At 41.6% G+C, this 12,724-nt stretch overlaps 1 protein-coding gene across 1 annotated transcript; it reads left to right on the top strand.

Moving 5' to 3' along the window:
* The first annotated feature begins 9,557 nt into the window (after window positions 1–9,557).
* Window positions 9,558–12,501, top strand: LOC307202002 (vomeronasal type-2 receptor 26-like). The gene is made up of 3 exons (XM_079951608.1): window positions 9,558–9,821; window positions 10,274–10,400; window positions 11,193–12,501. Exons 1-3 carry the CDS (start codon window positions 9,804–9,806, stop codon window positions 12,122–12,124), a joined length of 1,077 nt encoding a protein of 358 aa, XP_079807734.1. The 5' UTR covers window positions 9,558–9,803; the 3' UTR covers window positions 12,125–12,501.
* The last annotated feature ends 223 nt before the right edge of the window (window positions 12,502–12,724 follow it).

Genomic DNA, 12,724 nt, shown 5'->3' with positions numbered 1-12,724 from the left:
TTCAGATATGTCATTAGAAGACCTTTTTATGAAATATGTTGTACTGGCATGTCTAAATATTTGAGCTATAATGCTGGCAATGATGAAGTCTCCAGGTTGGTAAAACTTGTGAAAACTAGGAAGAAAGTTGCTGACACTAGATTTCATGTCAGATATCTTATACACCACTAGAGGCAAAATGACTGCAAATGGCAGTAGCTTCTGTAATATGATTCCTTCTCTACACCCATTCTGTTGCCTCCACATTATACCTTAATGGGTTCTCTGCTGGGTCTGACAACCTGATTTGAATGGCCACAAACACAATGACCGTGCTATCTAAAATGTCCAAGATCAGATTTATAAAGCCCTCACGCAGAATTGGATTGGGGATAGTTATGGAATCCTTATTTCTTGCAGTTTTAGTCATGGTTACAGCTGCCTTGAGACCTGGAGAAGAAGTAGCATATAATCATGATTAATTAGGTAATTATAATGGGGGAAATAATCACCTATTCTGAGTTACATTTTTGTGAGACGTTGCAGAAGAAACCATGGTCCAGCTCACTTAGAGTTGCCATATTTCAAAAAGTAAAAACCACAGAAATCAACTTGCCTAAGATGCAGGGCAAAATGCCACCTTTCAGAAATTCCCCCGGACATAAATTCCACCTTTGAAATCCTTGTAATGTCCAGGAAAATCCGGACGTATGGCAACCCTAAGCTCACTGGGTTCTATTGTGATTCTACTGTCAGACATAAAAAATAAAGGCCTTTGGTATAATGAGATATTCAGATGAAAAGATTACCACAAAAACTGTCTGCATTTGTCTTAAAAGTTGACATTTTATTCATTCATTTATATTATTGCATTTTTATTTTTGCAATAATAAAGAGGACACATAGGCACAGAAACAGAACAAATGGGTTGAAACAAAAAGTTTACATTTCCTGAGGCCACAGATTCCAAGCTGAGCTGGGTGGTGGATCGACCAGTCAAGAAGGAGTGGGGAGTTAGAAGTTATGATTAATCTGTCAGAATTGGAAAGCCCATAAATAGCACTTAACTGTCAGCTATGTCTTAGACAGGAATTAGATGAGGGCCTGGAAAGGGTTAGTTAGGGCAGGGCAACCTAGATTCTGAAAGTTCCTAGAAGGGGCTGGGATCGTGTTCCTGGCTTAATAGAACAGAATAGCCATTCTTGACGAATTAGTTGATTCCTGAACAAGTTAAAGTGGGATTTTAAAGTAATGTTCTTAACCATTTCTTAACCATCTCTGTATAGAGTTTTGTCTGAAATAAAGTGTAGTGCCTTATAAGAATAACAATTAAGCTATAATCCTCATCAAGTGTATATAAAGAAAATTATAAAGGGACTCATCATTACTTTGATCTTCTGGTTGAGGCAGGGTCAGCCTGCCAAGGTGAAGTGAACACCTCGTGGCAGGATCCACAGGGGTTGCAGAATTGGCCTTCAAGGAATGCATCACCTGTTGCTGCCACCAGGGTGAGAGCAATGGCTGTGGCACACTCTTGGGAGGTCAGAATGGGCACCTCATTGGACGCCCCATACGAATGCTGTCTCTACAGCCTTTTGGCAAATAAGAGGCGCTGCTTGTCTGCTCCCACCCCTAGGTGAATATTGGAAAACACTACCACATGCAGATAAAAGTCAGCCTTCTTAAGGGTTACTGACAGGACGTGTCTGTATTTTAAAGCACCCAAATTGAGTCAATTTTTTTCATTCCCATCATTACCACATTTCCTGCAGTGAGCTCAAGGTGGCATTCCTTGTTCTCCCCTTCCCCATTTTATCCTTACAAAGAGTTGCCATACGTCCAGGAAAACCCAGACATGTCCTCTGTTTGGGGATCAACATGCCCATCCAGGGGGATTTTTCCCTTTTAAAGGAAATACCCATGTTTTCCCCAGAAGTCCCTGAGAAATTTTATTTCCCACCGCTTTTAAGGCACAGATTGATGATGATGCAGTAGTGTCATAGATGAGACTTACAAATGTATATATGTCCAACTTCCTTTGGACGAAAATAGACTGATCCATAGATCACAAAAAAACACAATTGTGGAATATGTCTCTTGCCTGTTTAAAGTGTAATTTGATAGGTTCAAACTGGTGGGTATTGTGCTGCACATTCAGAGAAGTGGAAAGTTCAATATATAGTTCTGCTCCTATCTTACACATTAATCCCATCACTTTTAGGAATCTGTAAAAATTTAATTTAATTCTTTATTTCACACTATCTACCATGCCCTCTTACCAGATCATTCTTTGGTCCCTGATTATACACCATCCTCTTTACATCATTTTTGAAGTGGGAGGGGCTGTGAAACCTTCGCTTTTCACCAAAAGTTAGCTAAATGTTCACCAAAAGTTAGCTAAAAGGATGTTAGCTGTATGAATAGCAACAATTCAAATGAAGTTGATTCCAAGGTTTTTATTTCTGTTTTAGCTTCTCTGTCTCCTTCCTCATGAAGAAATGGCAGAATATTTCGAATTTGTTTGTATTTCACGGGAAGAACCTTAAATTACCTATAAAACCAAACTATATAAAAGCTGGTGGATGGGGTGAGACTTCTCAGTTGGTCTCTGTCGTATGGGGCTTTTCAGTTGAAACAACTAAGTTTCATTACATCAGGAGCTAATGAAAACCTGGTTCAACCTGGAAGAGTAGATTATAAACCTCTGATCCTCTGTAATATTCCATTCACAGAGCTGCAATTTCCAGAGTGCTTTAACAATCAATCTCTCTTCCTGTGGAACTCTGAGAATTGTAGCTCTGTGAGGGGAGAGGGGGTCTCCTAACATTCATGAGGACCCTTAATAAACTGCAGTTTTCAAAATAAATAAATAAATAAATGGGATGGGATGGGGAGCAAGGACTATTTAAATTAGTATGCTGTTGCTTTAAATGCATAGTACATGTGGTCCTCATAATGGTATGTTTAAATACAGCCTCACTGTTCAAGCCATACCTGTTTTTTTGCTACAAAGTGCGTATATATGGGCTTTTTTATTAGGGCTTTTTTTCAACCAGAACTCACTGGAACTCAGTTCCGGCACCTCTCAGGTGGGCGCTAATGCCATTCTAGGAGAACAAGGGAGGCCTTCACATTGAGTTCCGGCACCTCTTTTTCTAGAAAAATAGCACTGCTACCAAATAATTATCAAATTCACCATGATTACTTCGTCTTCTTCAATGCGTACCAAGGGAGTTCCATTAGCCACAGCAAAAACAAAGGCCCAAGACAGATGGGTGCTATTAACATTCCCTGTAGCATCCAAAGCAGGTGCTTAAGACAGGCAGGTGGTGGTCACTCTGACTGCTGATACTCTGATATTCTGCAGTGTATAGTCTTGGCTGTGAATAAGTCAAAAGAGTGACCATTCAGTGCTGCTCAGGGAACATGAGAATAAGTGCTAAGACAGATGTGTGTTCAAGATGGTATGTTTCATGCTATTGGTGTGGCTGCTGCTTCCTCGGGCTGTGTGGAGTCTAATTGTAGCTCAATGTGGTATCAGTGACCCTCTTCCAGTAAATCACAAGTATTATCAGTCAGGAGACCTCATCATTGCTGGCATCATATCTCAGATCTACACATTTTCCAGCCCTATAACCTTCGAAAAACATCCCTCTCATGAACTCCTTGGTGAAATTGTGTAAGGAATTGATTTCTTGATCATATCATTTTCCAGACAGTCTAGCTGTGTTAGTCTGTGGCAGCAAAAAAAGAGAAATGGCGGCGGCGGGGGGGGGGACTCTTATTATAGCATAAGCTTTCATGGGTTAGAGTTTACTTATGATGAAATGCACTTAAGCACAAAAACATTTGTGCCATAATACATTTGTTAGTTTTTGGTTTTAACCATTATCTGCCCAGGTAAGATTCTTAGAATAAACTCGGAGTAAAATTACTGGGATTCCATCACTCTCTACATCTCAGTGTGCATTGGTGGTAGTGGATGGTTTGTAGTTCCGGTGCTTATATCCAAAGCATCTTCCTCCAACTCTCATTCTTTTTTAAGTGTGTTGATTAGGATGAATGATGCCTACATTTCAGTCCCTTTTTAAGACAGATGTGGCTAAGCTATTGTCCTTTAGATGTTGCTGAACTTCAGTTCCCATCTGAGGCAGGCCATGGTGGCCATTGGTCAGATATGTTGGGAGTTGCAGTTCGGCAGCAGCTGGAGGATGCTAGCCACCCCTGCAAAGTTTAGATTTGCGGCTAGATTTTGAGATCTATTTATGGATATATTTATGGATATTGCAATAATAATAGCAGCAGCCACTGCCAAACTTGGGGAGGAGGATGAGCCAGCTTTTGTCCAAACAAGGTGGCATCCCATTGCCTTTCCATGATCTCCGCTGCTGGATTCCTTCCACAGGCAGCTCCTACTGGCTGCTGGAGAGTGGGTGAAAAGGAACAGAGGCTGCTGTCGCTAAGGCCCAGCCTGTGTGACGCGCTGGCTCACAGGGGCAGGCAGAGGGCAGGGGCCCCCTGGCCTGGAAGAAAGGGGAAGTGGAGCAGAGTGCAGGGCCATCTTAACTGTTGGCGCTAGGGGTACACGGCACCTGGGCATCAGGCTTTTATGGGTGCCAGGCCTAGAGTCTGGTGCCAAGCGTAGGAATCTGCTGACAGACAAGCGGAGCAGAGCCCATTGGAGTGCCGCGGGCTCTGATGCTGAGGGCAGCTCTTCCGCAGACTGTTCGCTGCCAAACTCGTGCTGAGCCGCCCGCAGCAGAAGACCCCACGGTTCTCCAACGGGCTCTGCTTCACTCGGCTGTCGGCTCTTGCCCCAGCTGCATGGCGGCTAACAGTTTCTGCGCCATGCCCGGAGCAGTGTGTAATGTTGTGGGCACTGCGCGATGCATCCTGTTGCATGTGGCGAACTGTGGGTTCTTCGCTGGCTTTTCCACTGTTGGTGTGCTCTGACAACAGAAAACCCAGCAAAGGAACCCACAACTTGGTGCAAGCAACAAGATGAGCCGCGCAGCACCCACAACGTTACATGGTACTACTGTGCGCACAGCCAAAATAGTTAGCCGCCATGCAGCTGGGGGGGCAGCGGGTGGACAGGGCAGCAACTGTGCCACCCAACATCCCCACCCCGGAACCCACAGGCACCTTCATACGCCTCTGACAACTCTGGGCAACCTAGGGGCGCCGGGTGGATCTTTGTACCTTGGCACCGCAGATGCTTAAGACAGCCCTGGCAGAGTGCAAAGAGTATTTTTTTAAAAAAAAAAACAACAGGAAAAAAACAGTGCTTGCCCCTTTCTAAAAAATTTTTATTGGTGTGTTTTTTTCTTTTTGGAAATCTACCAAAGAATGATGTGAAATGAAATCAGGAAGGAGGGGTTTTCACAGGACAGTGGAGAGGGTGTGTGCTGTGTCACATTGATGTGGTGGTGGTGTCACTTGCTTCTCCTGATAGAAAATACTCTGCGGGGGGAATGGGTGGTTAAGGAGGGTAGTTGCGGGGTGAGATATGTCCCCATTTTCATCTGAAGAATGTTGGAGGGTATGCACCTTTATTCCAATGTGTGAAAGACCACACAGCTCCCTCACCTGAAGATCTTATGCACAAGGCAGTACACATCTCCCTTTCAGACCTCTCCCCAAATCACTATGACTTTTATTACCTGCCCATCAAAGATCCATTTTCTAAGACATGCCAATTCCTCCAATCAATTTTGTCGCCCCACCCTGTGAGAGCAGATCAGTGTAACAGGCATTACTAGAATAATTTCAGCAGAAGAGACGTACAGATCCATAAATGAAAGCGGATATCACTGCAGATGTGAAGCAGGGCAAATGTGTATGTGTGGATTCAAAATAGATTGAGGTAAAATTCAGAGATGCATATATTCTGAAGCAGAGATGCTCTGACACAGCGTGAAAATCTGATTGCAGATATATCACTCAGACCTACCAGCACATCCTGTCCTTCATATTTGCTGTCAATGAGATCAATGAAAATCTCTGGATCTTATCCAACCTCACCCTGGGCTTCCACATCTATAACAGCCATTTCACTGCAAGAGAGACCTATCTGGCCTCAATGGAACTTCTCTCCACAAGGGGCAGATTCATCCCAAACTACAAGTGTGATGTGCATGATAATGCAGTAGCTTTCATTGTGGGTCCTGATTCCAATGTGTGTCTCTTCGTGGCAATGACTCTATATATCTACAAGATTTCAAAGGTAATGTGTCTCCATAGAACATAGGATTATAATAAGCTAGCTATATTGCTCTTGCTCCTCAGATAATATTTTGCTTTTCCCATTTTATATTTATATCTACTCAGAGATATGGATGAAGAGTAGATATTTATATCTACTCAGAGATATGGATGAAAATGATAACCCCAGACATTCCATGTCTAGGAAATGTCATTATTGAGGGCAGAGAGTCAACAAGGTTTTGGAAGAACTCTTAACATTTCATATCTCTGGATTTTATTTTATTTTTTCTTATAGCTTGGATATGGCTCTACTGTAGTAATAAATGACCAAATGCAAGAAGCGTTCTTCCAATGGATGTTTCCTGCCGAAGAGCATCAGGCTGCAGGAATCCTCCAGCTGCTGCTGTTTTTCAGGTGGATATGGATTGGGGTGGTTTTTATCACTGGTGACAATGGAGAGAGGTTTGTACAGACTGTGCTTCCTGGATTTTCCAAGAAAGGTATTTGTTTCGACTTTATCCAAAGTTTGCCAACACTGTATGTTACCACTGGTATGGAAGAAAAGGTCACCGAGTGGGTCAATACATACAATGTTATTGTTCGTAGCACTGCCAACGTTGTGGTATTACAAGGTGAAATTTATACTATGGTATTCTTGAGAATGTTTCCATGGTTTCTGGAAACAGAGGACATAACAATGAAGGCCAAAGTCTGGATAATGATGGCACAGATGGAATACACATCCGTTTCCTTTCAAAGAGATTGGGAAATAGACATTATACACGGTGCTCTATCCATCGCAGTTCACTCAAAGAAGATTGTGGGATTCCAGAAATTTATTCAGGGGAGAAATCCTACCTCGGAGAAAGAAGACGCTTTTCTTAGGGTCTTTTGGGAAACAGCTTTTGACTGTTCACTCCCTAAAACTGATACAGAAAGGGACGGTAGAGACACCTGCAGTGGGGAAGAGCAGCTGGAGACACTTCCTGCATCTGTCTTTGAAATGAGCCTGACTGGCCACAGCTACAGTGTGTACAATGCAGTCTTTGCTGTAGCACATGCATTGCAGGCCATGCATCCATCTAGATACAAAGGCAGAGTGATAGTGGATGACGGAGTAAATCTTCAGAATCAAGAGTTATGGAAGGTAATGTCCTGAATACACTAAGAACAAAGGAAGGATCCTGCTGGCTCAGTCCAAGGCCTTCCTATAGCAGACAACCAGACAGCTTGGGGAAGCCTTCAAACAGGACATTCTGGCAATAGTCTTCTCCCCCTGTTCTTCCCCATGATGCATTTCTTTCTGGAGAATGTCTGTATCTGCCTTGAATGTTAGCAACAGCTTTCCTGTTTTCCCCATGAATTTGCGCATGCACTCATTCATATTCAAACCCGGAACTATGGTGTTAGGAAGAGGTCAGCAATTTCTAAATCAAGAGCCATGGCAGGTAAATGCCCAGATCCAGCAGCCCCAGAGAGGCCACGAAGGGCTGGTGCTCAAACGACTTCCTTCATTAAAAACAAAACAAAACAGAAACAATAAACTTTAATTGCTTTCACTTTAAAAACCATTCTAGACCCCACCCCTAAGAAGAATCATGCTGGGCCTTCCAGGGGTTACCTTATATTTGTCTTATTTGGAACGAGGTCCTTGGAGGCTTGTTGGTATTTTCTAATGTTTGCATTTATTTACAATCCCGCAAACAACCTTGTGTTGCCCTTGCCTCTTGGATCTCTTTCTCCTTGGACTCAGCTCTACAGCTGCAAATAAAATGTTGTAAGTGTGTTTTAAGTGCAATATGCAATGTGACACTAGATGGCTATGGTGAGCCTTATGGAGAATTCAATGTATTTTTTTTTTGAAAAAAACGCTTTTTAAAAAAGCATTTTCAGAACAGTTTTTTATATGTGTGTCAATTCCACCCTTGTGTTTATCTGACTTGTGTATAAAACAAAATAAAAAAAAATTCCTTCCAGTAGCACCTTAAAGACCAACTAAGTTAGTTCTTGGTATGAGCTTTCGTGTGCATGCACACTTCTTCAGATACACTGAAACAGAAGTCACCAGACCCTTCTATATAGTGAGAAGGTGGGGAGGGGTATTACTCAGAAGGGTGGTGGGATTGGGTGATTGGCAGATAGCTGTGATGAGCCTGTTGACGACTCTTAACGAGTTCAAACGAGTTAAGAGTTAAGAGTCGTCAACAGGCTCATCACAGCTATCTGCCAATCACCCAATCCCACCACCCTTCTGAGTTAAGAGTTAAAAGTCGTCAACAGGCTCATCACAGCTATCTGCCAATCACCCAATCCCACCACCCTTCTGAGTAATACCCCTCCCCACCTTCTCACTATATAGAAGGGTCTGGTGACTTCTGTTTCAGTGTATCTGAAGAAGTGTGCATGCACACAAAAGCTCATACCAAGAACTAACTTAGTTGGTCTTTAAGGTGCTACTGGAAGAATTTTTTTTATTTTGTTTTGACTATGGCAGACCAACACGGCTACCTATCTGTAACTGACTTGTGTATGTTACTGATGACAATAGATTGGTTGCAAAAGTTATGATGGCATAGTAAATTTGCAACACTGTGAGAAGTATGCACATTGCAGGTATAGGATGGTATATAAATAAAATAAATAAATAAATAAATAAATAAAATAATGGGGCGCCAAAAGTAGCTTGTGGAAATGAAAACCTTTTAGTCTATTTGAAGCATCTTATATATGCATATTATTTGCCTTTTGTTGTTTCAATTTAGCTTCAGCGCTACCTTAGGAGAGTCTCATTTAACAACAGTGCTGGAGAAAAGGTTTCCTTTAATCATAATGGAGATATCACTGCTGGATTTGATATTATCAATTGGGTGACATTTCCAAACCGCTCCTTTTTTCGAGCCAAAGTTGGAATGATAGATCCCTTAGCTCCTGAAGACAAAATCCTGAGTGTTTCTGTGGAAGACATTGTATGGCCAACTGCATTTAAACAGGTATTGTAATTATCTATACATTGTTATTAGATAATTTATGCTTCTGAAAATGGTTTTATTTTTATTAATGTTTAATTGTTTTTATGACCTCCCCCAAGCCAGTTTTTAGCTGTTCCCATTTCATCTGTAAGCAGCCCTTAGTCCATGTCAGGGGGAAAGGTAGGGTATAAATAAATATATAAGAATAATGATAAAATAATAATTGTCCATCCATCGTTTTGGTAGCACAATCCTTTTGATAGGAGAACTGGAGAAATAGAAATTGTGATGCATGGAACTTGAGCATCCAGACAATGGGTTGAGTGTCACCCAATCAGGAGAGACAGTAGGGAATTTGAAGTTAGAACATGACAGTTAAATGGTCAAATAGGGCCTGTCTGACAGTTAGTGGAGATAGGATTGCTTTAGGGCTTGGAAAGTACCTAGAAAGGGCTTGGATAGAACCTGGTTAGATCCTAGATAGGTTAAAACTGTCAGATAGTAGGTCTGAATAAGGAGTTAGCTAGACATGGCAATCCAGTTTGTTTTCCCTGAGGGGAAAATGAAGATCCTAGATGGGGCTGGAAGTGTTTTACTTGAAGTGTAAGACCAATGGCCATTCTAGAAGAAATCAGTCTATTCTGAGGCATGTTTAAAGTTAGAATTGTAAGAACCTTTCAGCTATTTCTGTACGGTGTGCTTATTTCATACAAAGTTCTGTGCCTTGTCAGAGTGGATATCAAGTTACAGCCCTCATCAAATGTGCATAAATAAAATTCTAATTTTGATCCCAAAAGTGCCTCATCCTTACTTTGACCCACTGGGCAGGGGATAAGTGGCCACAGGTTATCCTTTCACATAAGTGCAATACTTTACTGCTGGTTATAAAGAATTACCTTGCTCCTATCTTTATTGCAGGAGATTGTCTTCTAAAAGTTGGATAGTTGTTTATTTCTTTGACATCTGGTGGGAGGGCATTCCACAGGGCGGGTGCCACTACTGAGAAGGCCCTCTGCCTGGTTTCCTGTAATTTTGCTTCTCGCAGTGAGGGAACCGCCAGAAGGCCCTTGGAGCTGGATCTCCGTGTTTAAACACCCATTAATTTCATTTATGCACAGGTACAGCCGCTTTCAGTGTGCAATGACGCTTGCCATCCAGGTTACAGCAAGAGCAAGAAGGAAGAAAAACCATTCTGCTGCTATGATTGTCTTCCTTGTCCAGAAGGGAGGATTTCTAAATTTAGAGGTAAATACATTTTATTCATAGCATTTTCCTCAGGTTATTAACTGCTATCAATCACTTGTTCAACACTGTTTATAGACAAGAATTTACTTATATTTAAATGTTCCAAATTTAGCGCTGGTGATTCCATAGCATTCCTTTGTTGTTTAGCATAGCGTTCAGCTTCTCAGAAGAAAAGGAAAGGAAAGGAAATTTAGAAGTAAACAGGATTTGAGCATAACAGGACAAGAAGAATATGTAGTTCACAATAACTCTTGCTTTGTGATGTTCCAGGAATTAAAATACCATCAGTGAGGGGATCTGCTGTGCGCATAGTCATGCAAAAGTAACTGAGATTGTGCACACTGGTTTTGAGCTAGGTGTCACCATACAGGGTTTTGTAAATATGCCTGAGCTAAAAGAATTTTCTAACAAATCTTTGAGAGGTCAATGAGTTTTTACTTCACTTTTGGATCCAGTTTTAAGAGTAATGTTCTTTTAAATCATTTTATTCATGAACGAAGAAATGGGCAAGGCCTACTCTACTTCCAACTCTTCATCCAACAATAAAAACTAAAAAAAGAATTTTATTTAGTATTCAGTGAGCCAAAGTTTCTGAATTTTTTTTTTTCATTCAGGGAAAGAAAAACTGTTGGATAATTTTATCTCACTAAAGAATATATGACAAAATCCACTCTGCTCCATTTCCCTACCCAGAAATAGCACAGAAAAAATCACCCAGTTTTATTAAATTCAGTAATGTACTGTATGTAGAAGTACATCCATGTATAAAACAAAATCTGTTTCCTTTTTTAGACGCAGAATACTGCATTCAGTGTCCAGAAGATCATTATGCAAACAAAGAACAAGATTTGTGTGTTCCAAAGAAGATCAGCTTCTTGTCATACAAAGAGCCGTTGGGGGTAATCTTAGCTAATTTCTCTCTTTCCTTTTGTTTTATCACAGCTTTGGTGCATGGGATATTCATTAAGCACAAGGGCACTCCCATAGTCAAAGCCAACAACTGGAACGTCACCTACACTCTCCTCATCTCCCTCTTGCTCTCCTTTGTTTCTGCTTTGTTGTTTATCGGGCAGCCGCATAAAGTTATGTGTCTCTTTCAACAAGCTGCTTTTATCATGATATTCTCTGTGGCAGTTTCTTGTATTTTGGCCAAAACGACTACAGTCATTTTAGCTTTCATGGCCACCAAGCCAGGGTCCAGTATGAGGAGATGGATGGGGAAAAGACTGGATATTTCTGTTGTGGTTTCCTGCTCCCTAGTTCAAGCTATTCTTTGTACTCTATGGCTGGCAATCTCTCCCCCTTTCCCTGATTTAGATGCACATACAATGGCTGAAGAGATTGTTCTGGAATGTAATGAAGGATCGGCCATCATGTTTTACTCTGTCCTGGGCTATATGGGCTTCCTGGCCAGTATCAGCTTCACTGTGGCCTTCTTAGCCAGAAAGTTGCCTGACAGTTTCAATGAAGCCAAGTTCATCACCTTCAGCATGGTGGTGTTTTGCAGTGTGTGGCTGGCATTTGTCCCAACCTACCTGAGCACAAAAGGGAAATACATGGTGGCTGTGGAGATCTTCTCCATCTTGGCCTCTGGCGCTGGGTTACTGGGCTGCATCTTTGCCCCTAAATGCTATATCATTTTGATTAAGCCTGAGTTGAACAACAGGGGACAGCTAATGAGAGGAAAGAACAAATTACAAATTGGAAAGTCCCAATCTAGTTAAAGTTGGATTGAATGAGTGCCAACAAACTCAAGCTCATTCCAGATGAGACTGGGGGACCTTTGGTGGGCAGTTCCCTCGACTGCATGGATGCGAGGTTGCCTGCTCTTGATGGGGTTACACTCCTTCTGAAGGAGTGAGTAAATAGGTGGGGGCTACTTCTTGATCCTTTGCTCTTGCTTGAGGCACAGGTGACCTCCGTGGCATGGAGTGCCTTTTATCAGCTTCAGCTGGTGGCCCAGCGCTGCCACTATCTGAACAGGGGAAACCTAACTTGTGTTGTCTATGCTTTGGTAACTTCTAGGTTAGATTACAGCAACACGTTATACGTGGAGTTTTTTCTGAAGATCCTTTGGAAATTTCAGCTGGTGCAGAATTTGGCAGCCAGTTGCTCATGTTTTATAATGTTTTATGGATTTTTTAAATTGTTATGTCGTATTCTACATTTTCGTTTCTTTTTAAATGTAGCTTATAAATTTGTAAACAAATATAATAAAAAGACCATTAGGAAGCTTCGTTTATTCAGCTACATGAATAAAGCAACCTTCTTTTATTCATACCTAGAGGCATAGATAAGATTTGCATTAAAACTGTATAATGTGC

The sequence above is a fragment of the Podarcis cretensis genome, assembly GCF_951804945.1.
Source record: "Podarcis cretensis genome assembly, chromosome: 13".
Classification (NCBI taxonomy): domain Eukaryota; kingdom Metazoa; phylum Chordata; class Lepidosauria; order Squamata; family Lacertidae; genus Podarcis; species Podarcis cretensis.
The sequence above is the reverse complement of the archived record's forward strand: the minus strand, read 5'-3'. Positions and strand labels throughout refer to the sequence as shown.